Below are 27,292 nucleotides of genomic sequence, written 5' to 3'. Positions count from 1 at the left end.
TTTAACTTGTGAACAAATTAGCTGCTGGGGATGTTTTTGGAAAACAAACTTTTATAAATTGAGCCTTTGTCTTTTAACTATAGAAACCCGAAAGCTCGCTGACTCATACAAGTCTGAAAAACAAAGACTCTATGACTGATTAAATTACTTGTGATATGAACCAACAAATATCCTGAATCTTATATGTGATCACTAAGTGATAATAACCAGTGCTTGTTTAGTCTTTGATGACTTAAAAAAGTGTCAAACACAGAAGATAGAAAGCAGACTGTGACACAAGACAATACACAGGAAGCTTTAGCCTACTTTTGTCACTTCCTGTCAAAACAAAGCATTTTAGGAAACCTGCAGCAAACACAAGCTTGGTCACACAGTCGCACAGGAAATGCACTAATTCTCTGAAGACAATAGAGGCTGAGCTGGGAGGGCTTATTATCACAGAACAGAGCAGGACAATACTCAAACTGCTTATACAGACAACACATCACAGATAGATAACTGCAAATTTATTATAGACATAACACTGAGTTTGTGTAAAGTTTTAGGCTCTGTTAATAGTTGGAGTACTTTTTAAAAAACTTAAAACTAAAATGGCATATATACTGTCCAAAAACCACAAAAATTCAATTAGTTATCATGTAGAACAAAGAAAAGCAGCAAATTGTCACATCACACATGATAAAATCAGTGTTTTCAGGGATTTTAGCTTCTGGACCACTATTTTCTGTTGATTAATTCTAATTATGTACCGTGCATGCTCATCTGTCCATTTCATCCCAGTTGTTGGCCAAGACACCATGAAGTATCCTGTAGGATGTAGAGATACTGGATTGGATATTAGAATGCAGGTTTGCAGCCTCAGGTTCAGGTCTGTAAACTGTGGTATCAATTAAAAATGCCAGGAACACAATTCTTGTAAAAAGAGCCTTGAGCTATGTAGAAGTGAATAGGAGGAGGTGCAGGTATGAGAGTCTGCCTGTGACTCAGCCTGACTAAACACCTGGACTCTGTGATGACTCACTAATTGAGTGCACTTAGCTGGCCACTAATAAACACACTTTCATGAGGTATCACCGCTAGGAAAGAGAGTACAGAAGTGAAAGGAAGCTTCTAATTTCTATTGATTGCACTGTGTTGTTGATTGCTTGCTTAGTCAACATCAGACTAGTGCTCAGATTTTTTTTTAATTTGTCTTTACAGGACAGCGTAACGACAGCCTGAACAGTGAAAGCAGGCGGCACAGAGCTAGTGGAGAAGAGTCACACAGTCCCAAAGCTGCAAATGGGACAACAATCAGAGTGGCCTCGGTACAAAGCTCATCATGTGACTATAATTTAACCTTCCCCAAACTGGTGTCAGAGGTCAATCAGGAGCTGCTCACATCAGCGGCTGTGATTCTGCCAGGTAAAGGACAGCTGATTCACCCATCAGCCTGTACTGAAATTATTTCCATCCATCCATTTTCTCATTAATTAATATCAATTTCCATATATGAGTTTTAATCTTGATCGTATTTGCTCATTTTTTATCACGTTTCTGATTTCCAACATTTCTGTGCATCTTAAAAATGTGCACTTTATTTACATTTTTTTCAATACTGAAATCATTCAAAAATAAAATAACACATAGCATTACTTGCCTAAGTGGAAAAATTTCTCCCCCCCAAAAAAGCGAAGGTAATGGAATGTTAAACTTTGCTATTGATGCTAAAAAAGCAACAGCAATAGAAACTGAAACATCTACTAAACTATCTATCTAAGGGAGGCCTAGACAAAACCATTAAAAATGTGTGTTTTTATTATGTGAGTGATATTTCTCCTTGTTTTTTATCGAACTGGCATTTCCAAAACTTTTTTGCTCTAAAAATCATTAGTTTGTCATATCACTATGAAGCTTGAGCAGTTATATTTTTGGTGTGGGAAGAAAGTAGAGCTAAGTTCTGACCCCCATCTCTGCTTTCTCTCTACCAGGGACCAGAGACCGTAGTGGGAGAGCAGTGGTGCAGGTGTGCACAAGAGCTCCATTGTGGGCAAGTGAGACCTGCACCGTCCACGATCTGACGTGCTTACTTAGCTACTACTACTCAACTCTGCGGTAAGTCATGCATGCAGTGTGCCGGTTTATTTTGTCTGGGTTAAAAATGACTTCTACACCTATCATTAACTTCTAAGGTGAACTCGGTCCCATCCAAGCTAGTGTTTTTAACACTTTTCCAGTTTTCTTTCCATTCCAGCTTTTATTTGGAGCTATAGAACAAAGAAGTCTTTCTATTAAGTATAGTTGAACATATTTTTTCATCCCTTATTAGATCTCTTATTAGACAACACAATGTGTTTGCTTTAAGGTCAACATCCATCCCCACAAAATTGCTTAGAAAGTCTGAAACTTAACTTTAAGTGTCACTTCATCATCACAAAAATCTGTGTTCGTGTACAAATTTGTCAGGTGTCAAAATATTGTATCACATGCCATCATGTTTTTGACAGATGCTACAATAACTGTAGTGCTTTGGTTTTAGGAAAGAAAGGCGTGATCAAGGTATAACTGTTGTAATAGACTGCAGAAGGCAGCAGCCTGTTCCAGCTCTGTTGTCATCGCTGTCTGAGTTTCAGGTGAGCCCACACTGGAAAACATGTAATTACCCTCCAACACACCCGGAGAGTTTTCAGGCCCTCTGCTGCCTCCTGCACTGTAATGTTACCGGTATGTGTCTCTCTGTCAGAGATAAAATACTGCCTCATTCCTTACACATTTCCTTTTGTTCTGCCTCTCTGTCTCTGGCATAGTGTGTTTTTTCTTTTTAAGAGGCACACCTTAAACTTGTAGTGTACGCACTTCCAAGACATTTTTCTGAAAAAGGCTGGCCTCAGGGCTTTCGCAGAGGAGCCTGTCCTTGCTTGTCTGCTTTTAACCACACGCTGGGAGCAGGCTGGCTGCAGCTGACTCGCAGGAGAGATATCATACTATGATAATACATTTCTTCCTGATGTAAAGGTGATAATGCTGTAAACCTTGACACAAACATCCGAAGTCACTTTGAACGCACAGTACTTAGCTGTTCATAGCATAAGAGCTATATGCTGTATTATAATTTATGTGCCTTAAGTTTATCTTAAATAAAACATGCTCATGTGTTTTTTTCTAGACTTTAATACCACATGCACTTTACTCAGTTCTGTTCCTGTCGGACAAGGAGGTAGCAAGCAAACCCGAGAGAGACATCAGTGTACAGGTAAAAATAGAATAAATGTGCAGTATTCATGTTGGTGAAGGCTAGGCCTAATTTTGTTTACACACTTGCAAGAATTCATTTCCATTTGTTACAGGGATGACTTTTGAAAGTTTCTTATCTGATCTTGTTACTGCAAGCCGTGATGACAGAGATTTTTTTAAGCTGTGCAGGAGACGTGCTGTGACTGAAAACTGGATGTTTGTTTATGTTTTTCTTTTTCTCCAGACAGAAACCGTGTCATCTTTGAAGGCCCTGCTGAAGTACATTGACCAAACCCAGCTCACACGAGACCTGGAGGGCACCTTCCACTACGATCACAACCACTGGATCCAGTTCAGACAGGTGAGTGTGACTAAGGCGACTGGAGTAGAGTGTAAACATGTATGTAATACCTTTTTTCCAGTTTCATGGTTAGATGCTTGATTTCATAATGAAAAAAGACACCCAGATTTACAGGGCAATGCACCTCTAAGCCAGATAAACATAGGAGAAGTTTGCTTTGAAATCTTACTAAGACGTGACTAATGTAACCAAGGATTTTGCTGTCTAAAACAAATTATAGCTGAGTACTGAAAATAATGTAAAGGGGGGAAAAAAGAAAAGCGTTCTGGCAGAAAGCCCCAAAGGCAAACTTCTCCCACCAGCAAGCCAGTTGAAACATGATCAGTTTCACATTTGGTAATATCGCTGTTTTGACACTGTAGGTGTTAACAGTCTCACTTCCCTTGCTTTCATTCTTCCTCTTGTCTTCTTTTACTTACAGAAAATCGAACCTTTTGCCGCCAGCTGTAGTGCGGCCATCACCTCCCTTCAGGAGTCTATTAGCTCACTGAGCGCCAGCAGCAACCTAAAGACCTCTAAGGTCAGAGCAAAGCCCTGCAAACAGTCTGGCCTGCTGATTTATGTGTCTCCACTCACACACAATAGATGTCTGCTGGGTTTTTTTTTTTTTTGTAGTAAAATGTTTAACAGTTTGTTTCATTCTTAGTTTCCAGGATATTTGTAAAAAAAAAAAAAAAAAAAGAAGAAGAAGGTTAATAACCTTGATCTACTATGTAAATATGACCATCCATTTACCCCTGTCCGTGTTTATGTCAGGAGGTGTCTGAGGTGTTAGAAAAGCAGAAGCATCTCATGAAGTGTGTACTAGATGACACCTGTCTAAACCGACTCCGTCTGGAAGGTGGAACTGTACTTGCCCGTATCAGGAAGGAAGAAGCCTGCGACAATGAAAACTACAGGTAGATCATGATAGGACGCAATAGTGCCCAATGGTCATAACGAGTAGTACCCATGAAGATTAAAAGAAACTTCTTGTAACCTGTCTGAATATTGTTTTTCATTTTTTTTCAGGGACACTGTCGACATGTTAAATGCACTCTACAATCAAGTAGATGAAGAAGTTCATAAGCTTGTGATCCTTTCAAACAAGTCACAGAAGCAGTTAGAGAGCTTGCTGGAGGCGCACAGGTTTGACGAGCAAACTCAGCAGGTGACTTTTACATTAAGTACCATATTCCCACCTGCTCTGCAGAGCTTTTCTTGTTTTTTTTTATCTCTTTAAAAAAAGCATCCTCAGTAATTGACAATTCCTTTCTCTTTTTCAGATCAAACTTTGGTTCAGTGTAGCGGGAGAGAAGCAGCTTGCGCCTTTGGAATCATTAACTCTGTCTGCAGCCAAAATAAAGGAGATGAGAGAGAGCATGAGCCAATTTCTGGAGGAATCAGTGGTAAAGATACCTCAACTTTTACGTAAACTGATTATGTTATATTTAACTTTTAGAAAGGATTCAGTGCTAAATTTATCTTTTTCGCTCACAGAACCAGCAGAGACGTGGCCTGCAGCTGGTCAAAGAATCTCCAGAGGCCCTTCCAGAGGTTCTTCTCGACTTTAAACAACATCTGGGGTCCATTTTGAGCAGAGTTGAGCAAAGGAAGGCGAAGCTAGATATCCTAGCCAACCTGTATGAGTTCTATGATTCGGTAAGTCAAATTCATGCAAAATGATACCACATTTTAATAGATGACCTTTCTTAAAAGATTGAACACTGAACGGTTTGTATTTAGCCATATTGTGTATATCTAACATATTTAAACCACCTTTTTACACCTGTAGGCAAACCAGTGGATGGATCACTGTCAGGATTACTTCCATCAACTGAGTATGGCGAGCCCAGGGGGAAGATTTTCGCCCTCTGTGGTGCAGGTCCTACAGGATTACTGCACTGAAGCATCCAAATTCTCCATGGAAAACTTCAGCACGCTTAATGACATGGTGCTTTCACTGGAGTCTCCTGAGCAGCTGCAGCAGTGGAATGCCGTGTGGCACAAATGTAAACAGACCAAGCAGCAGCTGGAAGAGACTTTGGCTCGAGCCACGGCAGCAGCTCAGGACTCAACAGCTGCCGATACGCCGGATTCTCTGAAGCCTGCAGAAGTTCAGATCATCACTCCAGAGCAGCGTGGAGCTAATGGATGTGTGCGTTTACCTGGAGCAATTAAGCCATTAAATTTTGAGGACAACAAAAATCTCTCTGTCAGGCCTTTTTCCAAGAGTCCCACAAGTTCAATCTCCTCTTCATCGCACTTCACTTTCTCCCCCGACAGCGAGAGCAAACTGAGACAGAGCCCACCCATGTTTGATGACACAGACAGCGACTGCACTATCGACTCGATCGTCTCCTGCCGCTCCGAGCCCATCTACTCTGGAGCCTCCCGGGTGCGCAAGCAACCCATGAAAAAGATCATGAAGAAGACCATGAGCCATGAGCTATCCCCGAGAGACAGCACCCACTCGGATGTCAGTCACATTCACGGATATACAGGCGTCTACATTAAGGGTTTGGAGGTGACCAATAACGTGTCTGCAGAGAAGAAGCTGCAGAGACCTGATGTGATGAGCCCCACGCTAGGCCGCAGCCGCAGCATGTCTACGCCCTGCAGGATCCATACCAGGCGCAGCGATGGAGATGGAAAGAAACAGAGCAGGTGAGGAATTAATCAGTTATATCAAGAATACGCTGGGATAGAATCTGATGAGTACGTAGTTATAAACAACACGTTTAAGATATTTTTGTAAGAGATGAAAAAAAATACCACACAAACTAACATTTTCATGACAAACTACACCAGCCTCAGTCCTGTTAAACCAGTCATGTGAAGTTTTTAAAAAGCCTTCAAATTCTCATATTAAGTAACTGCTTTAAACCTGCCTCATACTTTCTTGGAACCGACCTGTTAAAAAGTAATGTGTAGTTTCAGGTGATTACTAGGCTTTAATGACAGTCTTGTGGTATTACTTTAATGGTGTTACAGTCAGTTATTGTCAGATTAGTCATAGACTTGCGTATCTGTAACTATTACAGGTAAAAACAACCCAGACCAGCCAAAATATTCAACTTTTTATATTATGAAATGAAGGCGAACAAATCTAACCCTCAGATTTGGATTTTTTTTAAACTGTTTTGTTTTTGTTTGGGTTTTTTTTTTTGGGGGGGGGAGACGACTCTCTGTCAAACAATCAAAATTGTCCACATTATCGTCCCTGTTGTTCTCAGTCTTAACCCTGATGCGTCTGTTCAACAGTAAGGTGCAGCACATCATGGACGAAATGATTTCCACAGAGAGGGAGTACGTTCGCTCACTCAGCTACATCATTGAGCACTATTTCCCCGAAATGGAGCGCCTCGATTTGCCTCAGGACCTGCGGGGGAAACGGAGCATCATTTTTGGGAATGTGGAGAAATTGTGGGACTTCCACAGCCAGTATTTCTTAAAAGAGCTGGAGGCGTGCACCCAATCCCCGCTGTCCATCAGTAGCTGTTTTCTGCGGCATGTGAGTATCCTTACACTTAATTAGAAACAGCTTTCAGGTCTCGTGGCTTCATCGAGATGTGTTGCTGTACAGTTACTAGCTTAGTTTGTCATGTAGTGATTGTTTCATTATCCCACACTGGTCCGTTATTGCTTGTGTGCTCATGTACTCAGCAACAAAATGAAAGTACCTGGTGAATTTACAGTCTCTGAATCATTCAGCATGCTTTGGGAATCATACTGACATGTCAGCATACATTTTGCTGTAGTGTTGTAACTTGTTAATGTTGTGTGCAGGAGGATCAGTTTGGAATGTATGCTCTGTACAGCAAAAATAAGCCGCAGTCCGACGCTTTGCTCAGCAGCCACGGGAACGAATTCTTTAAGGTGCGTCTAGAATCTCTTACTTTGGTTACATTCCTCACACAGTGACTGGATACAGGCTGCAAAACAACCTTTCAACCTCTCTGATTATAGAAAGGTCTATGAGAAAATGACCCTACTGCTTACTGAACTTCTTTTTAATCCGGCATCCAGTAAATTAAGCATAATTAGGTGTTAAAACAGGATATAATTCAGGGCATACGTAGTTTGTAATCATCAATCCCTCATGATGTCTGCTTTTGTAAGGATATCGCAAACCCACGAATGAAGTGATGGCAGTTCTTTTTTTTTTTTCAATCCAAGCAGTATTTAAAACTGTAATGATGATTTCTTCCTCCAGAATAAGCAGATGGAGCTTGGGGATAAGATGGACCTGGCATCCTACTTGCTGAAGCCCATTCAGAGGATGAGTAAATATGCACTGTTGCTCAAAGACCTGATAAAAGAGTGCAGCCAGTCCCAGGAGCAGGAGCTGAGTGACCTTCGCACTGCAGAAGAGATGGTCAAGTTTCAGCTCCGCCATGGGAATGATCTGTTGGCTATGGACGCCATTCGAGGATGTGATGTAAGTTATAGGCAGGCACAGATATGTAACAGAGATACTCAAACTTAGGTCATCAAAGCTATTTTTGCTGGAGTTCATTGTGTTAAATGCGATACAGTAGAATAAGGTCAGACTCCCACCAGGAATCGCATTGTTCTCGCTGATGTGTGCAAGCAGCCATGTTTCCTCTCCAGGTGAACCTGAAAGAACAGGGTCAACTCCGCTGCCAGGATGAGTTCATGGTCTGGTGTGGTCGCAGGAAATACCTCCGCCAAGTCTTCTTGTTTGAAGACCTCATCCTCTTCAGTAAGACCAAGAAGATAGAGGGAGGATATGACATTTACATCTACAAACAGTCTTTCAAAGTAAGAATTTATTGTTTGAGGAGGATTTTTTTTTGTCTGGACTGCTTTTAGAGTAGAGCTTTACTTTTATATTCTTATTGTTTTCTGTATAGACAGCAGAGATAGGCATGACTGAAAATGTCGGTGACAGCGGCCTACGCTTTGAGATCTGGTTCCGTCGGAGGAAGTCACAAGACACGTTTATACTCCAAGCCAGCTCTGCAGAGGTCAAGGCAGTGTGGACAACTATTATTGGGAAGATTCTGTGGAGGCAGGCGCTCAGAAACAGAGGTCTGTTTCTGTGGCAGACTGTGCACTTTGACACAAACTCTTAAATGCATCATACAAAAAAACTAATAAGGTGACACACACGAACATTTTGTCATTGGAGATGTTTTTGTGTTGGGATTGTAGAGCTGCGCATGCAGGAGATGGTGTCTATGGGAATTGGAAGCAAACCGTTCATGGACATCAAGCCAAGTGACGCAGCTATCAGTGACAGAGCCATTGAGTATACCATGAAGGGCGCAGGTGAGCTGACTTTGGGAACTAAATATTCTTTTTCTTTTTAATGGAATATCTGTGTTTGCTATTTGCGTCATAATCAGTACAATTAATGCATTAATCTTTCTAAAGGTGTGATAACAAAATAAAAGTACCACAACATTGATTTTCATTGTTGCTTATCTAACAGCTCACTTCACTTCTCTCTAACGCCAGAGTCGAGGACGAGAGCGTCCATCGCAGTGTCCTCATTTGAACACGTGGCCTCGTTCAAGAGGCCTCACTCCACAATCTCCAACAGCAGCACCTCCTCCTCCAGCAGCCAGTCGTCCTCCTCCCTGCTGGGCTCCCTCAATCTCCACCTATACTCCTCACCCTCTCACCCGCACACACTTTCGCACCCAACAGGCAGCGTTCCCTCCTTTACCCAGTGGCCCTATGACTGCATAGAGGAAGATGAGCTGGAGCAGGACACCGTGAGCCAGCCCTCCATGAGTGAGTGACCAGATGTGCATTCGCCGGTTTTGTTTTGGTTTTGTTTGTTCACAGTTTCTCAAGTGTGAGCCTTATCCAATCTAATCACAGAGCACAGAACAGAGCAAACTTTGGTAATTTGCACTTCAAACTAACCCATAATTATTACACAAAATTGCATTACATAAACAATAGAACAAATAAGTAGACAAGTAAATAAAACATGCAGTTAGGTGTCGTGTTTGCTGCTACCACAAGGAGTCACCAAAGTCACAAATTCCTACACATAAAATGTGTAAATAAATGTCTTTTTGAATGCTTTAATAACGTGCAAATGACAGAAAATTTTAAACTCAAGCTGTGAATGAAGTGAACAGTGTCCTCTCTTGCTGATGTTGTATTGCTTTATTTATATATCTAATCTTTTTCTATGCTTTCTGTGACAGTCATTGAGAGCTCTGAGACATCCTCTCAGTGTACATCCAGTGAAAGTGTGACAGGACTGAATACGCTCGCCATACCCGGGCACACCAACGCCACCATGGACTCTTACAACAACAATGAGTCCTCTTCTTTCCTCTGCTCCACCACACCTCCATCCTCCATAGCAGAGCCCTCGATTTTCCAGAAAGATGAAGACCTCCAGCCCCAAGGCACCAAGTTTATCACAGCAGTGAGTTTTTGATTTCCGCCAATATTATTGTTATATATGTAAAAGAAAACTGAGGCTGTATTGTTGCAGCCATCACATTTTTTCATACTTTACCTCTGCCTAGCTTCACTTCTTCCCTTCTCCTATGATAATTTTCATGTTACAGCTTTCTAAGAAGTTGTCATTTAACTTTGGCACCAGAGATGGGCAGTAACGCGTTACTTGTAACGCGTTACTGTAATCCGATTACTTTTTTCAAGTAACGAGTAAAGTAAGGGATTACTATTGCAAAAACGGTAATTAGATTACCGTTACTTTCCCGTAGGAACGCTGCGTTACTGCGTTACTAAAACCGTGATTTTCTTGCGAGAATGTCTCATGACAGTGACGTAAGCGAGTGCGACGTGTGTGACAACAGCTGTGTGCAGATCAACAATGGATCATATATCGAGTGCTGGAGAGAGTATGAGCGTGCAGCGTTTAAAGCGTGGAAGTACTGACCTTACTTTGAGTTTGATTCCATAAAAAGTGACAAAAACATTAGTGTCCGTTGTGCGTGGGAAGAAAACTTCTTTTTACAGCGAAAAAAACCCCCTAAACTTCCAAGCAAGCACCGAGTGCGCTACGACGTAATGGGAAACTCACAGAGAAACTGCGGTATCCTTCCACTGACCGCTGTGGCACACCTGCACCAGGATAACCCTCCGCCTACCCTACTCCTGCTTTACAGGTGAAAATAGAGCAAAAGGACCGCTAGTCTTTGACTTTATTTATTTTCTGCTGTGTTTTACTTGCATCTGAAAGAGTGAAGGTAAACACTATATATATATATATATATATTTATTATGTGCTGGAATGTGCAGAAAATAGGTTTAAATGTTAAACTAATTTCTTCCAGTCAGAGAATGGTGCATATAATTAAAATTTTGCTTCATGCATAAAGTTAAAAGATTAAAACTAACAAAACAAGTTTTAAAAAGAGACTTTTCCATTTGATTACATTTTGTATGATGGATTATGTAGAAAAAGTAGAATTGGGCTGAAAGATCTATCGCTTTATCGCCTATTCAGGTTGTAAATCATGTTTTTAAAAAGTAACTAAGTAACTAAGTAACTAAGTAATTAATTACTTTTGAAAATAAGTAATCAGTAAAGTAACGGGATTACTTTTTTGGGGAAGTAATCAGTAATTAATTACTGATTACTTTTTTCAAGTAACTTGACCAACACTGTTTGGCACATTGTTCCCTATTTGTGGTTCATATGTGCCTCTTTGATTCTGTGTAGCAGTCTGGAAAACAGAAAAGACCAAGACAAAACGCGCTCAGTTGCCACTCAGTTACAGTGGGGCAAAAAAGTATTTAGTCAGCCACCGATTGTGCAAGTTTCCCCACTTAAAATGATGACAGAGGTCAGTAATTTGCACCAGAGGTACACTTCAACTGTGAGAGACAGAATGTGAAAAAAAAATCCATGAATTCACATGGTAGGATTTGTAAAGAATTTATTCGTAAATCAGGGTGGAAAATAAGTATTTGGTCAATAACAAAAATACAACTCAATACTTTGTAACATAACCTTTGTTGGCAATAACAGAGGTCAAACGTTTACTATAGGTCTTTACCAGGTTTGCACACACAGTAGCTGGTATTTTGGCCCATTCCTCCATGCAGATCTTCTCAAGAGCAGTGATGTTTTGGGGCTGTCGCCGAGCAACACGGACTTTCAACTCCCGCCACAGATTTTCTATGGGGTTGAGGTCTGGAGACTGGCTAGGCCACTCCAGGACTTTCAAATGCTTCTTACGGAGCCACTCCTTTGTTGCCCGGGCGGTGTGTTTTGGATCATTGTCATGTTGGAAGACCCAGCCTCGTTTCATCTTCAAAGTTCTCACTGATGGAAGGAGGTTTTGGCTCAAAATCTCACGATACTTGGCCCCATTCATTCTGTCCTTAACACGGATCAGTCGTCCTGTCCCCTTGGCAGAAAAACAGCCCCATAGCATGATGTTTCCACCCCCATGCTTCACAGTAGGTATGGTGTTCTTGGGATGCAACTCAGTATTCTTCTTCCTCCAAACACGACGAGTTGAGTTTATACCGAAAAGTTCTACTTTGGTTTCATCTGACCACATGACATTCTCCCAATCCTCTGCTGTATCATCCATGTGCTCTCTGGCAAACTTCAGACGGGCCTGGACATGCACTGGCTTCAGCAGTGGAACACGTCTGGCACTGTGGGATTTGATTCCCTGCCGTTGTAGTGTGTTACTGATGGTGACCTTTGTTACTTTGGTCCCAGCTCTCTGCAGGTCATTCACCAGGTCCCCCCGTGTGGTTCTGGGATCTTTGCTCACCGTTCTCATGATCATTTTGACCCCACGGGATGAGATCTTGCGTGGAGCCCCAGATCGAGGGAGATTATCAGTGGTCTTGTATGTCTTCCATTTTCTGATGATTGCTCCCACAGTTGATTTTTTCACACCAAGCTGCTTGCCTATTGTAGATTCACTCTTCCCAGTCTGGTGCAGGTCTACAATTCTTTTCCTGGTGTCCTTCGAAAGCTCTTTGGTCTTGGCCATGGCGGAGTTTGGAGTCTGACTGGTTGAGGCTGTGGACAGGTGTCTTTTATACAGATGATGAGGTCAAACAGGTGCCATTCATACAGGTAACGAGTGGGGGACAGAAAAGCTTCTTACAGAAGACGTTACAGGTCTGTGAGAGCCAGGGATTTTCCTTGTTTGAGGTGACCAAATACTTATTTTCCACCCTGATTTACGAATAAATTCTTTACAAATCCTACCATGTGAATTCATGGATTTTTTTTTCACATTCTGTCTCTCACAGTTGAAGTGTACCTCTGGTGCAAATTACTGACCTCTGTCATCATTTTAAGTGGGGGAACTTGCACAATTGGTGGCTGACTAAATACTTTTTTGCCCCACTGTAAGGTTTTTGTGGAAACCTTTTTTTAAAAAAGTGTTAAATTGTATGTGTGGTCACTGTGGTTACTGTTAGCAGTTTCCACTGTTATTCAACTGCATCATTTGTTTCTGACAGTCATTTTCCATTCAGTTAATAAACGCAGGTGGGCTAAATAATACACCATCTCTTTGTACAACATATATAACAGGTCACCACAAACAAACCAAAACTAATCAACAGGACTTTTCAGTCCAAGTGACATTTCCTGAAACCCCTTTCAGACATGCACTCCCTCCCAGCAACGTGCTGATCTTTGAACATGTCGGCTTCATTTCTGAATTCATCTGTCACGCATTTTCGCCGTTCTCAATCTGGAAGCGTGATCTTTCTCTCTTTCTAAGCCCGAGCGTGAGAGGCAGGTGCAGCTGCTGCAGCACGCAGTCTTTTCTATTGAATCGTAAATACACAGACGATGCCCGCGAGCGCGAGACAACTAAACGATCCAAAGTGTGATGACAGTTCGACAGACTCATTTGGACATTAGTGGCAAAAATTGCATAAATAAGGCTGTAATTTGATGAAGCAAGCAACGTTTGTAAAGCATTTTGAACAATTTCTGCAAAGAAACTCCATGACTGACTGGATTGGCTGCAGCTATATGTGCCTGTTATTGTAGTTTATAGTTTTTAAGATAAAACAGCTGAGGCAGAAATGAGCAGTTATTTACATCTACGCTCATGTTATTCTAAAATGTCTCTCTGAAATGTTTATTTTTGCAAACAGCAACAACATCAGGATTGTAAAGAACAGCTGTTCAAAAAACAGTTTAAAAACTGTTGAACAAGAAATATAAAAGTACTTTTTAAAGAAACTTCAAGCTGGAAACATAATTTACTTATAATTTTACTTTACATAATACTGCACTTCACATAGAGCGGGCCGTCCATCATCTGCAAACCTTTTAAGGGCTTTTCTTGAAAATATATATGTTTTCATCACGTTATCTACACCTGGATCTTTAGCTACGAAGCGCACACTCCTTATTAGACAGCTATACTAATGAAGCCGAGTGTCCTGTAAAGGGGAACTGATTATTTAAATGTTATTTTTAAGGTGGATGTCTTAAAGCAGAAGTAGTTGCTTCTATAGTTTCACTCACTACTTTTTGCTCTTTTGTTTTTACCAGAGCAAGACCTCTCATATAGCAGTAGGCCTGTCTACATTGGTCTGACTCAGAGCTGAGGGGTTTTAGCTCAGTAAGTAACCGATGTCACAGGGGTGGACATCTGTAATGTTCCCTTCACAACCTCATTAACAACTGTGAGGATGTAGCCGTGGCCTGAATACTAATCTGTGTGAAAAAAACATCTTTTGTGTTGTGTGCTCTGTGGGAGTTTGTCCTGATGGGTTTACTGGGTTTAGTGGGCTGTCCTTCTGATGGGTGGTTTGGCTCTTTTTCATGTTTCACTACCTTCTTTGGCATGAGGGTGAAGCGCGTATCATAATAAAAACACGTGTTATTGAGATCGTGCATGCTTGAACACATGCATGTTATGTTTTAAGAGTGTTTTTTTTTTGTATAGCATCTGTGTGAGTTTTGCATTTTTAATAACCTTGCTGATTTTTAGCTCAAAAAGTAGAGGAAATTTAATTTTTTGAAAAACAAGGCATTTATAAAATAGCCAGTGCAGCTGGCAGTATTAACGTGTAGACGTAATATATTTATGTTAAAAAAAAAAAAAAGACAGCACAGGCTCTTTAAATTCTAAGATAATCTTGTCCTTAGTGGCTCTAAAGGTTATTTAAATGACACCCTATCGATGTTTATGTAACACCAAACTAAGCAAAATGCAGAAGCAGCGTGTGAAGAATTAAGTATGAAGAGCGTAAGTAACAGCCAGGCGCTGTTGATCTTCAGCAAGCGTGAGAACCTCGATCAAAGAAAAAGTCTGGGAATTGTGCAGGTTTGGAGCATTCAGGTGTAGGTAGGGTTTCAGGGTCATTTTCCAAACAATTTAAAGTTATTCTTTACAAACTAGAGAACCTTTTATTCTCAAATGTAACGCACAAGGCATTTGCCAAACGTTCCCAGCAAATTGCTGCGGTCGGACCGTTTGATGCGCAGAGCTACATCTCAGACGCTACACATGTAACTTCACATGTTAAGTGTGTGACAGTATAATTAGAAAGAGGGTGAAACTGGAGATGTTTGGCAGTTATGAACAGCACCATGTTTGGTAAAAAGCAAACACAGCATATCACCACAAACACCTCAAAACACCTCAAAACTGTCAAGCGCAGAGGAGGAGGAGTGATGATTTGGGGCCTGTTTTTCAAACACAGAACCTGGGCACTTTGCAATCACAGAGTTGACCGTGAACTTCTCTTTATACAAAAGTATTCTAGCATCAAATGTGAGGCCACCTCTCCAACAGCTAAAGCTTGGCCCAAATTGGGTTATGCTGCAGGACGATACAGAGTACAGCAGAATCATGGTTCTGACGTCCAGTCAACGTCCAGTTCTTGAAGTTAAGAGCGCAGCAGATATGCAAATACAAACCTCAGTAACGTGAAGCACTGTAGTAGTAAAGACCAAAGTTTCTTCACAGTTGTGTGAGAAAATGATAAGGTCACACAGAAAACCATAACTTCCAGTTACTGTTGCTAAAAGTGGTTATACAGCCTCCTGAATGGTGCACCGTACTTCATTTTTTACACGCTGCTTCTGCATTTTGACTGCATAGATAATAACACAGTTTATTTATTTATATCTTTTAAAAGCTGGTAAGAACTGGGTATCCTGATAGGTAAAAGCTTTTTATGATCCCTCTACCTTTAAGCATATTAAAGGTATGCGTTGTGACAAATAAATAAATCACTCATGTACTTTCTGTCCAACTTTAATACATTTAATCAACATTACAGGTTAAAAAACCTATTCAGAATGTTTTTGATTTAAATGCCACACAAATAAAACGTTTAATAAAAAAAAAAAGCTGGCAACTTTATTTCGACTGCTAAAGGTTGTGTTGTTTTGGTTGTTTTTTTACACAGTGCACAGTTTTGTCTACATTTTGCTCACCTTCCTGATGTTGTGTGAAACCCTGATGCCTTAAAATCACTAAGCATTTTACAGCTGACAGGTGTTCATCTAGCATGCGATGTGGTTTTGCTTTATTAAAAGGTGTATTGGGAGCGTTTTCTTGACTGACATGCTTAATGCTGCATGTTTACTTAACTTAAACCCTTCTGATTGCATCATATTTTTAAAAAAAACATATTTTTTAAACGTCTTTTAACATTTTTCCTTTTGCATTTCTTTGCAGCTTTGAGGTCTGCAGGAGGCAGCAGCTTGTACTTCACGGCGAGGAGACGGGAAAGATAAGCGGATTAAAGCTTCACAGCACTACAACTTTAATGACTAAAATGCAAGTTATTACATGACATTTCGTTACAATACTGTAAATGTATAACTGACACATAATATACGCTGTCGTGATGGTACGTCAGAGGTCTGTACATTTTTTTTGTAAGCTAGCCATGTGTTTATACTGTAGATGTATTTTACAAAACAAAACATAGCTGACCAATCCCGACAATGTTGTACTGTCGCACTTCTCTTGCAGTCAGTCCTTGTACAGAAGATTAAAATGTTTTAAACACGTGGTTGTATTTGTTGTTACACTGGGGGAAGCTGTTCTTTTACACACAAAAGTCTTCAAAGTTGAGCAAAACGCTCAGTGCGTGAAAACATCTCAAAAGTGTGAGTGCACGCAAAAACATGCAACCGATATTTCCACTGATAAAAAAGTATGAGTGTAAAAACCACACACAGAGAGACCCTTGCAAATATACAGAAGTGAACTAAGAGACTCAGCACTACCGTTAAACAAAGAGATGCAGGGGCTGAGTAGAAAAAAAAAGTGGTTTTTCCTGCACATGAGAGAAGCTGACACTCGTTTACCACAAGTCCTGTGTTCTCAGTCCGAGTCAGTCTTTACACACAGACCACAGCCCAGGCTGTGCAGCGGGGGTTTGTACTCCAGTATAGACAATTGAGACAAAACTGAAAGCCACACTCAGACTATAGAAAACGCTAAAGGTTTGCATCACTTAACTTCTTTTAAGCATAAATATATTGTTCCCTATTCCTCTTCATTCAAACACTTTATTTACAGTATAGTATTATTGATCCTCACTTTCTTCTCAGCAAATTTCATCAGTTTGATTATTTGTTTTTTGCACGTTTCTCTTTGGAGAACCAGAAGCAGAGGACTGCAGAGAGGGAAACTTCAAGCCCCAGTACACAAAGCTCCAGTATCTCCATCTGCTAGAAACAAACAAATAAAAACATTACATTTCTTTTACAAAAATATAAAGGAACAGTTCGTTTTATCATATTTATAACGTGTCTTACCCTCAGATGATCTTCATTTTGTGGATCCCACTTGGCCAGGTCGACGCTTATCAGAAGAACTGCAAGAAAGGCCACAATAATGCAGCCGCCGTTTACTGTGAGGCACACCTGTAAAAAAACAACAACAAAAACAGTATTCTTTAAACTAATGATCACATTCACCATCTGTTGCTGTATTTTCTGTCAGACTTGTGCTGGGTTTTACTCACACTAAGCAATGCTGGGTATTTGAACAACAGGTTGGAAACAATTCCGGCGATTATGAACTGCGAAGGAGGAAAATAGAGTTTAGAAAGTACCAGAAATTAGTCTTCTCTACTTAGTACGTAATTTTCTGTTTGAGCAGAGACGTACCAGCGAGCCGCTCAGTTGGGAAACTCTGAACAGAGAGAAAAGCGACTCATGGATCTCCTGGGTTGCTGCAAAAACTATTCCCACTCCGATGCTGAGGAGGCCACTCACCATCTGCAAAGACTGAAGGAACAACAGAGACATAAAATTATTAATATTTACATGGCATTAAGATCAACAGTCTTTTTTTAAGATTTATTTTTGGCCTTTCTAAGAAGGAATGAAATGCATGAAAGGGCCTGGGGTTTAATTGAATTGAGGCCCTTGCAGAAGCATTTAGGTGAACTGTATTTCGCATTAGGAAGCATTCTGTAGTGAGTTCTCAAGCATGGATCACATCATAGACGAAGTCTGAATTCTTGATTTCTTCATTGTCACCTTTAAAGGCACAAATCATCACACCTCCACCCTCTATGTTTGACAGTTTGTATGGGGTGTTTCTACTAATATGCTGCGTTTTTGTTTTTTGGGTTGTTTATTTTTGTCAAACATGCTGCTGTGCATTTTGTCAAACATCTGTGCTTTGGTCTCACATGCCCAAAAGATTCCAGAAGTCTTGTAACTTGCTTCAGATCCAATTTTGCAAACCTAAACTGAGCAGCCGTGTTCTTTCTAGGGAGAAGATTCTTTCTTTTGGCACGTTTTCCAAACAAGTTATTCAATTTACGCTTTTTAAAAACTGTACAGTTATAAACATTTAAACATTTAAACATTTAACATGCTAACTGAGGCCTGTAGAGCCTGAGATGTGGCTCTTGGGTTTTTTGCAATTTCTCTGAGCGTTGCACAGTTTGACCTAGGAGTGAATTTGATGAGACCTCCAGTCCGGGGAGGATTACATGCACCGGACCAACAAACTGACAACATCAGCTTTTATTCAGGTCCCATGAAAAGTTTCATTTTCACATGACCATATACGAAAAGAAACATCATTATCCCATGCACGCCTGGGTGCAACAATATTACTTTACAAATGAAAACTATTGTGCTCACATGATAAGTGCCCTGGACAGAAAACGGCATTGTGCTGTGGACAGGTATGAGAAACATTTACAAAACATTGTTTCTGGTCTTCTGAAAAGCTCGCTAACAGCGGTTTGATGATTTTAACCACTGTTATATCCGACACATACAAGTGTTTGGGTGTATGGGTAAATGATAAGCTTTTTATAATGTGCACATTGCTAATCTTTCCAGGAAGCTCAGAGCGAAGGTTTTTATTTGATGAATAAAAATTACTTTGCAGTTTCTTCTAAGAAAAAATGGGCGCAAGTAGCTTTTCTTTCTATGATTTATTATAGTGATGTACTGTACTGCTCGCCACCTCCTCGGGTTTACAGATTCTTGTTTCAGCGTACCACACTTCTCTACAATTTATCGCAAAGTCTCCGAATCGCCGCTGCATTCTCTATGGTAGGTAACGATACTGGGTAAACTCCCAGTTTGTACTTTGTACCCATTTCTGTCCAAGTACCAATAGTTACCAGCTATGTGCCACTAACAGCTGCTTTTAGACGTGCCGAGGATTTTTACAGACCTGGTGAAAGCTGTGTTTTTGTACTACGCACTGTGGCATAGACTAGTTTGCAGAAAGGGTTAAACTTTGACGCGTATATCTATTGTTGAATTATAGGAAACAGTTAATGAGATGTGGATGAACTTTTTTAATGTGGTTGTGGTGGATATTAGTATATTGTTTGTTATACTGTAGATTTTGTATTTTATGATGCGTATGTTGTATTTTATACAATAAAATACAAACATTTTGTATGATCCCATCTCTCTTGTAAATTGGATGGATTGACACTATCTCAGTGGCACTTCCTGGTAAAATACAGGTAACTTAATAAATCCTAGACACATTCACACAGCAACAGGACAGATCAACCTCAGATCCTCTTACAATAACCCTTTTTATTTATAAATTCCTAAAGAGAACATTCTTAATTAATTTTAATGTGGAAAACTGTTCTTAAGCATGATAATCAGTTACTGTAGGTCATTACTCTAAAGAGCTAATAAACATGCCTACATAAGCAAATGAAGGCAAAAAAGTGCAGTTGATTATGAACAATTATTCGATGGTATTAATATTAAATAAATAAGTTTGTGAACTTTATTATCTATCCTTTAGTTTTAAAAGCAACTGTGCACACTTTTTAGTGTTACCAATTAGCACATTATAAAGGGTTATATGAAACAGTTTTTATACATGAAGCAACAAAAACACCGAGCATTTCCTGTTGCTACTGCCCACATCTGCTCAGAGTGCTCTTGTTATTTTGGGTAGGTCTACGCATCATATGTGCTTTGCATGAATACTCATAAATATTTTTAAACATGAAATTAAAAAGTAAGAAATAAAAATTCCCCTGTGGATGTCTATGCAACGTTTGAAAAAAGGATTCATACATTTAGGTGTGAGAAAATAAATCAGCTTTGGTCCTTCCTTTTTTTTCTCGATGTGCAACATACAAAGTGTGAAGCATATTCTTAAATAGCAGACAAAACAAAACAAATCCAATGTGAGAGGTTATGCAGGTCATTAAATTTTGGGCATTTATGAGAGCTTAAAGGGTTTAATGACTGCTCATATCTTTGTTGACAAAGTAGTTTGTATTATTGTATTTTCTCCTTTTGCTGGTATCAGCAACCATCAGCGTGCAAACGCTCTGTGGCACATCACACAAAGTCACACTTCACAAAGACTGTTGTTTGAGTCCTCTTACCCCCAACACAGCTGGATGTTTCTGCATCAGATCGTGCAGTGGCCCTTTCTTGTCTGGTATCATCTCAGAGGCCTGATAATAACGCACTACTGGCTGCTCCCTCTGTCCACCTCTGTGGCGATCATCCTCATCATGGATGTCCATATCAACATCAGCGCAGGCCATGGTGCTTCTGGTCTGGAGAGATAATTGTTTTCATTATCATGCATAATTAAATCATCCATCCATCCAGTCACTTCCACTTATCCTTTTCAGGGTCGCGGGGCATAATTAAATCATTGTTAGCTAATTGTTAACTTGTGTATGTTGTGTGGTGCTTTTTTTTATATGGCGCAACTACTGCAAAGGCCTTGAGAACAGTTACATGGTATTTTTTAAAATCTAATACTGTAATGTAACTGCCTTTTGTCCTCTGCAGAGGGCATAACTATGAGAATACACTTTATGCACTCTCTATGAGCCCTACTGCGTGGTCAAGAGGACATCCTGATCTTTCTATTGATAACACATTTGTGAGGCCTGGCTAATAGAGCACATGGACTTTCTTTTCAAAATAACAGGAATGGCAGCTTCCACGTTTTATAGCCACACAGGAGTTTGAGCGATAAAATTTGAGTCTTACTTTTGATTTAGTGGGACTTTAGAAATGTATAGTAATTCAATCCCTTTGAAAACAAAATATTTATCTCTGCACTAGACAGCAGGATTTACTACCTCTTATTTATTTTCAACCTGGGTCAATACTTCAAGAAGCAGAGGGCAGAGTGAGGCAGAAAGATTTTTACTCAATATTGTGGAAGTAAAGTCAGACCAAGAGCTGTCAGGACACAACGTGGGGGAAGGCCAGACATTATAGGATGAAGGTGAAAGCTCGGCGGAGAACATACCAGGTTTTGAGGTGATATGTCATAAGAAGTATTCTTTGATAAAGGGCTTACGATTTCTAGAGAAGGAAAAGCCTTGTTTCACACACACCAGCTTTTGATTTATATAATTCATACTAGAAGTGCATTAAGCTTTACCTCTCCTGTCTTCATCAATGCAGTTTCAACCAGAGAATTATTTTTAACATGAAAAATGAAAACAGAACAACATTGCTCATAACCACAGCTGGTGCTGATTATATCAGACGAAAAATAGGTAACTAGGTTTTAGAAAAAAAATGTCAGCACATACCAGACCAGAGAGGGGTTCATCTCCAAAGGCAACATTAAAACCGAAAATACTCTTTAACATATCTGCGTTCACGCATGACTCAAATGTAGTGATTCCTAGTAGTATATATAGGTCAAGACAGATTAGGCTTCCATCAAAGTGACAGAAAATAATTCAACCCCTCTTAAGAGGTCCTGACCACAACGCTGAGACCACCAAAGGATGAGTCCCTTCACAGGTCAGTGTCCTGTACGGCCGCTGAGAAACACAATCCCACAACTTCCGAGTCCTAACTTACACAATGCTTCCTATCCATAATAGGGTGTCATCATTTTGCTCCTGTTCAGGGCCCTCAAAACCCTTCAATCTGGCCCTCCTCCACCTCATCTCCTGACAGCACTGAGTACGACTCGCCTTCTACAGGTCCTAGTAAGATCCTTTCTCGCTCAGTCCTCGGTAATGCCATCCGTGATCATTGTTAAACCCAGGTTTAGGTGAGTATTTACATGCACAGAATGGAAAAAGCGTTCGACTATGAGGAGTTCTTTGTTATAATAACAGTATTCCAGGATTTAACAGTTTTAATATTAATGAAATAAAAAGAAATGCACAGAAAATGGACGAATATCATTACATCACATCAGCCTGTGAGCAAACAAGACCTGATGTCCACTACAAGGGATGGATGATAACACATATGAAAGGAATGTTGCCGTAATGTTTATTTCAACCACAATACTTAAATTATCTGGAAAAAAATCTTTCAGCAGGATTTTAAAAAGTAAGAACGAAGGTTTCCTTGAACTTTTTCTAACACCGTGAGGAGATTATTTATGGTTATTGTGCTGCATTCAGGAGACAGTTGCATATACTATTGCTACTTCTTTGCCATATATGGTGGATACAACACACGATACTGTTTTACTAAATTAGTTTCTTATTTATTTCAAGGAAGCTGGAAAGAGACAGCAAGAAAATTCCAAAGTGAACGATATTATGTGTTAGATTTATAGCCGTTTAAAGAGTCACACATTTACAGGCCAAAAAACGACAAAAAATAATGTTAGTTATCATCAAGCAGAGTAAGAGTGAAAACGACAAAAAGTGGATTGTGACAGCAGCTGTAATCCACAAAGGCGTTAATGATTTTTAAAATTATTTTTTTCTAACAAATCTACAAATATATACAGATGGATGTGCACAAATGCAAATATGTATATTTTAGCAAAGATTTTTTTCAGTGCAGTAGAGAAGATCGAGAGTCTTACCCCGTTTGGCTTGAGCAGTCTCTAATTCACACTCTGCATCTGTCTCGCTCATGAGTGTTTCTCTTTAGGCATGAATTCAACTTCCCTGCAGAAGCTCACAGATGAGGTCATCGTGCCCTTCAACTTCCTCCCTCTGAAAAAAAGTGTGCCATAATAATGTCCTCAAGTTTCCGTGCCTCACTACCGTATGTTCTATATCAAGTGTTTTATTTTTATTCCTAAACATGATTTGTGAAGGATTTTTTAAAAACAATGTTCATTGAAATATTAGATTTTATGTTAGGTCAGTTTTAAATCTTGGCCGAAGTTTGCATGCAAGCCTTTTGTGGGTGTGAAAGAAGGGGGATGGGAGGTGTGCATGTGTGTTTGTGGCGTGGGGGGGATTTCAGAAACAAAGACAACTGATGCATCAGGTCATTTCCTTGTCAAACTCAAAGAAGAGCCAAAGAAGAGAAATTCAAGTCTGAATCAACTTCAGAGAAGAAGAAGAAAAAAGGTATTGCGTGTTTTGCAGAGATCACCTCAGCAACTGGTGAGTGCTACAAGGTGCTTAAAAAGAGCTTTCATCTCGTTCACAGGAGAATGAGGAAGACATTCGTATGTGATGAATCGATGATCATCACCATTCCAATTGGAAGTCTCAGGGATCTCCGAGATGGTCAGCTGATGCCAGAGAAATTCCACTGTGTCTTCAGAGACTCCTACAAGGTCTTTGTTATTAAGGGGAAACCTACACCTATGGGAGTAAGTTTAAACCGGCCGTGCATTAAATAAGTGTAAAGAAATAATTTGCATTTTATCCAAATAATTCCCTGCTTGTTTATACATTATGCACACTATTTTCTGCATATTAGTATGATTTCTCTTTTTTATCAGGCAGCTCAAGCCATCGCTGGTGTGTTTCTTTTCACACTTGGACTGGTTCAAAAAAACAGTCCAACCGTGTTCCTCTACACTCTACCGAGTATTCTGGTAAAAACAAACAAAAATGCTTTGTTTTGGGGGGGTTTAAGCAAATTGCTAAAACTTTTCGTTATTTGGAAAGAATTATTTTCATGCTTTCAACAATTTATGTGTATTATTATTGCAGTTTGTGGTCTGTGGTATGCTGTCCTTTGCTGCAGGAAAATTTCCGAACATGCATGTGGTGAGTAATTTGATTTAAAATTAAGGTTTTGTTTTCATGTGAAATTACTTTTCATAGAAAAGAAAATTTCTGCTGATTACAGCAATTTGGCATAAGGATTATGGCATAACAGTGACTATTGCCTTGGTCAGGGGAAAAAATATTATTATTATTAATATAAAATATTATGCATGTATTAATTATCATTACTTCATTATGTCAGGAAACAGTTTTTATGGTTTTACACAGATGCGTTCAGTTATAGATATGTAACATTCACTTGAACCTGAACGGAGAGCTTCTTTAAAAAGTTCTTCTTTCGATCTCAGACTGTTGTCCTAAATGGGGAACACGCTAAACCCACATTGGTAGCACTGGTGAGGTTGATGCTTCTAATGAAATGTGTTTCCTAATCTTTCAGACAAAGCTGTCGTTCTCTCTGAACATAATCAGCTTCTTCTGGTCAGTTGCAGCATTTTCTCTCGCCTTGGTCTTCTTTCCTTATCATCCTACCGATGCCAAGGTAAGCTGCAGCTTACAGTCACTCTCGTTTTGTTTGGTTTGCTTTTTCTTTTTAATTCCAAGTTAAGTTGAACTACTTCGACCTGCTTTTGATTTGCTTTACAGGTGGCTCAAGGAATCAGCGTGCTGATAATGACCCTGCTGGTTGTTGAAAATTTGATAGCCATATTCTTGATCTACTGGTTGAGCAAAGCTGTGTGCAGAGAACATTTCAACACTTTGGTATGTCTTTAATTTTTACATACTCCAAGATAGTTGTAGTGAAAACAAGATATTTTATAAATAATAATAATAATAATAATAATAATAATAATAATAATAATAATAATGATCTTCATCGTTTTTCTCTGCAGCCCACCGTACTGCTGAAACAGGGAGACTGAATTTTAGTGACAGATGGAAACCCGCGAACGACCTACATTTAACTTTCCTGTCAGTGTCATATGCTCCTCAGCATGCAACAAACAACGACTGTGAAAGCCTGTATTTGTCATGCACTGCTGCCCAAGTATAACTTGTATGTATTACTTTACTTTTTGAACAGTCACAAGTTGCATTCCATGTTTACTCCTGGATCATATGAAAGCAGCGGCCACATCTGTATTCAGTAAAAAAAGAAAAAAGTGTGTTTGTAAGCTGTCTTTGATTTTTGCAAAAAGGTAAACGTACAGTAGTTGTTTTTTTTAATGAGATACAAACTATAATTCTGGACATTAATAATTTTTTAAAAAGAAAATTCTAGGAGAAATATAATACAGGTGTGAGCTCGGTGCCGCTGGACTCCAGTGCTTGTCATCGACTCTTAGTTTGATTTTATGTCTCCAAATTTTTACGATAACACAGAGACTTTTGCTCCCCGGATCCTTGAGCAGACAAGCTGACAGAATTCCTCAAACTTTCCTGAAATTTAAACTTTCAAAAAATCTCAGTATTTGTATTTTTAGCCATTTGTAAACACTTATTTAACTGCTTGCTGTTTAATGCATTTTAGCATTATTTGGTTTTTATGGTGTTTGTGAATCAGCACATAGTTATATTTTTAAATAAACAGTTCTCTGTGTGTTTTGCTCTGCTGTATCCTGTGTAAATGTAATACTACCCCGATACAACATGCACAAATGAATCTGAGAAGCAAGGGTTATTTTATGTTTGCTACAAAGTAGAAAATATGTGAAGCATGCAATGCAGTCTGTAAGATGTAATAGTTTTAATGGGAACAAATAATTTATATAGGTAAATATAGACAATGATAATAACTGATTATTGATAACAATTTAAAGATATATAGTCTATAAAGAAACATAAAGTAAGAACAGTTATTTGGATATATTGTGTGTAAAGAACTTTTTATTGTTCTGCGTGATCCTAAAATCTTGTAAAAAATCAGCTGCCTTTACAGCTCACGTTTTCTGCTGTTTATGAAAAATGACACAGACACTCGTCAGTAAAATAAAGCAACTGAGCAGATTTATTTACTTTTAAGGTGTTTGTACTTTCATCACGTATTCAGCAACTGTTGATCTTTAGGACCGCAGATGAAGGGGCGCTTTTTGTTATTTTGTGCAGATAGTGTGAACGTTTCGAGAGGAAGTCTTTCTTTTTTTCGCTTTCTTTTCACTGTAAAGCACTTTGGTTTTAAATGTGCTTTATAAATAAATTTTTGTGTGTTACTTGATTTTGTGTCAATATCTGCTTTGGACTTGCGCGTATTTAAGAAGGAAATAATGTGTTTTATTTTCCGCTCCGCTTTCTCAGATCACAGGAAATTATTACTTTAAAAACCTAAAATGATGAAACAAAGGTCAAATATAACAAATAGCTTGTTTTAGAACTGATTTTAGGATTTAGTGACTTCTAAGATCTGTTATATATGTAACATAACACAGCTGTATAATGGCGTGTTTGTAGTTGAGGTCCTCGGGCAGAGGACACTTATCTGATCCTGAAATGAGGTCAGCACTGTTGGCGACCTCTTTTAAATGTTTTCTTAAGATGCACATCAATCAGAACATTTCCTGGTTTCACTTGATTTCACTTGATCTTTGCTACTGTTGTGTATTTTCTCTTTTATTTTAAATAGCTTTTATTGCACGGGCCCCTTTTTCTTCAACAAGCTTGCTTTGCTGCTTGTGTACTGAGATAATAATCAGTCACTGTATTGCTTTACAGTAAGTTTAGATGCAATAGTATTTTCCCATGTATTGAACTTTGCAATGTAAGTTTAGAAAAGTGTGTTTTTAACACAGAGTGCATTCATACAGCACTTTTACGTATGCCTAAGCGCTTTGACTAACGTTTACATTTTGATGGAGGCATCTGGGGGAACTCAGTGTTCAGCATTGCCCAGGGATACTTTGACACATGGACAGGGGGGTGATCTACTGATGTTCTGATTGGTAGATGACTGCTCTACCACCTGAATCACAGCCGCCCATGGAATAATAATAGCTTGTTTTACTGTTAGTTAATTTATGTTTCTGAGATCGGGTGTGATCTATGGTTTGGATACAGTGACACAAACAACAAACAGGAGGCCCTCGCTGTCTGTCAGCTTTGGTAGTGTTACACTTACACTATATATTAATAATATATAAAAATAATAGAAAGAAACTGACTAACAAGACAAGCCTATAGAGAGTTTATAGAACTTCTCATGGCAAAGCTAATGTGTTTGACACAACAATGCATTCAACACTGTGATTCAATGTTATAAAGCTGCTGGACAGGAAAGGCTGGAAAACAAAAAAACAACAACAACAACAAAAAGTCACGAAGCCAAGTTGGAGTTGGCAGAGCTGATGATGCTTAGGGAGTGACCAGAATGGCCAGGATTTAAAATGAGTATGTCAGAGC

General features: G+C 39.4%; 3 protein-coding genes across 4 annotated transcripts in view; 2 read left to right on the top strand and 1 right to left on the bottom strand.

Annotated features, from left to right (window-relative positions):
• Window positions 1-16,548, top strand: part of plekhg4b (pleckstrin homology domain containing, family G (with RhoGef domain) member 4B) — a 29,186-nt gene extending 12,638 nt beyond the window's left edge. The window contains exons 4-24 of one of the 2 annotated variants that reach the window (XM_035912341.2): window positions 1,201-1,404; window positions 1,971-2,094; window positions 2,519-2,612; window positions 3,146-3,232; window positions 3,458-3,574; window positions 3,996-4,094; window positions 4,331-4,473; window positions 4,586-4,724; window positions 4,840-4,962; window positions 5,054-5,215; window positions 5,349-6,220; window positions 6,818-7,067; window positions 7,343-7,432; window positions 7,770-7,994; window positions 8,168-8,338; window positions 8,431-8,608; window positions 8,732-8,848; window positions 9,038-9,316; window positions 9,742-9,968; window positions 14,058-14,127; window positions 16,198-16,548. In XM_035912341.2, the coding sequence (XP_035768234.1) occupies window positions 1,201-1,404; window positions 1,971-2,094; window positions 2,519-2,612; window positions 3,146-3,232; window positions 3,458-3,574; window positions 3,996-4,094; window positions 4,331-4,473; window positions 4,586-4,724; window positions 4,840-4,962; window positions 5,054-5,215; window positions 5,349-6,220; window positions 6,818-7,067; window positions 7,343-7,432; window positions 7,770-7,994; window positions 8,168-8,338; window positions 8,431-8,608; window positions 8,732-8,848; window positions 9,038-9,316; window positions 9,742-9,968; window positions 14,058-14,102 (3,746 nt within the window). In that variant the 3' untranslated portion in view covers window positions 14,103-14,127; window positions 16,198-16,548. The remainder of the gene's footprint in view (window positions 1-1,200; window positions 1,405-1,970; window positions 2,095-2,518; window positions 2,613-3,145; window positions 3,233-3,457; window positions 3,575-3,995; window positions 4,095-4,330; window positions 4,474-4,585; window positions 4,725-4,839; window positions 4,963-5,053; window positions 5,216-5,348; window positions 6,221-6,817; window positions 7,068-7,342; window positions 7,433-7,769; window positions 7,995-8,167; window positions 8,339-8,430; window positions 8,609-8,731; window positions 8,849-9,037; window positions 9,317-9,741; window positions 9,969-14,057; window positions 14,128-16,197) is intronic. The other variant, XM_006801375.3, reaches the window with a different exon arrangement.
• On the bottom strand, window positions 16,262-22,839 carry LOC118454964 (uncharacterized). The gene is made up of 6 exons (XM_035912344.2): window positions 22,792-22,839; window positions 20,369-20,545; window positions 17,643-17,762; window positions 17,498-17,554; window positions 17,289-17,396; window positions 16,262-17,198 (listed from the first exon to the last, which is right to left on the bottom strand). Exons 2-6 carry the CDS (start codon window positions 20,531-20,533, stop codon window positions 17,100-17,102), a joined length of 549 nt encoding a protein of 182 aa, XP_035768237.1. The 5' UTR covers window positions 20,534-20,545; window positions 22,792-22,839; the 3' UTR covers window positions 16,262-17,099.
• A 389-nt stretch (window positions 22,840-23,228) lies between these two features.
• LOC102785811 (uncharacterized) lies at window positions 23,229-26,108 on the top strand. Its single transcript, XM_006801376.3, has 7 exons — window positions 23,229-23,287; window positions 23,370-23,535; window positions 23,668-23,763; window positions 23,882-23,938; window positions 24,339-24,440; window positions 24,545-24,661; window positions 24,793-26,108. The coding sequence occupies exons 2-7, from the start codon at window positions 23,374-23,376 to the stop codon at window positions 24,820-24,822; spliced, it is 564 nt and encodes a 187-aa protein (XP_006801439.1). The 5' UTR covers window positions 23,229-23,287; window positions 23,370-23,373; the 3' UTR covers window positions 24,823-26,108.
• The last annotated feature ends 1,184 nt before the right edge of the window (window positions 26,109-27,292 follow it).

This window comes from Neolamprologus brichardi, chromosome 11 (assembly GCF_056152115.1).
Source record: "Neolamprologus brichardi isolate AB-2024 chromosome 11, ASM5615211v1, whole genome shotgun sequence".
NCBI classification, from domain to species: domain Eukaryota; kingdom Metazoa; phylum Chordata; class Actinopteri; order Cichliformes; family Cichlidae; genus Neolamprologus; species Neolamprologus brichardi.
This window is presented reverse-complemented; position numbering and strand designations above follow the sequence as displayed.

Excerpts from the sequence above, each read along its gene's own strand:
- LOC102785811 (XM_006801376.3), top strand. The coding sequence starts at position 23,374 with ATGAGGAAGACATTCGTATGTGATGAATCGATGATCATCACCATTCCA. Across the intron at positions 23,939-24,338 it reads AATTTCCGAACATGCATGTG|ACAAAGCTGTCGTTCTCTCT; the intron begins GTGAGTAATTTG and ends CTAATCTTTCAG. Across the intron at positions 24,662-24,792 it reads GAGAACATTTCAACACTTTG|CCCACCGTACTGCTGAAACA; the intron begins GTATGTCTTTAA and ends TTTTCTCTGCAG.
- LOC118454964 (XM_035912344.2), bottom strand. The coding sequence starts at position 20,533 with ATGGCCTGCGCTGATGTTGATATGGACATCCATGATGAGGATGATCGC. Across the intron at positions 17,555-17,642 it reads CCCAACTGAGCGGCTCGCTG|TTCATAATCGCCGGAATTGT; the intron begins GTACGTCTCTGC and ends CCTCCTTCGCAG. Across the intron at positions 17,199-17,288 it reads AAAATGAAGATCATCTGAGG|ATGGAGATACTGGAGCTTTG; the intron begins GTAAGACACGTT and ends TGTTTCTAGCAG.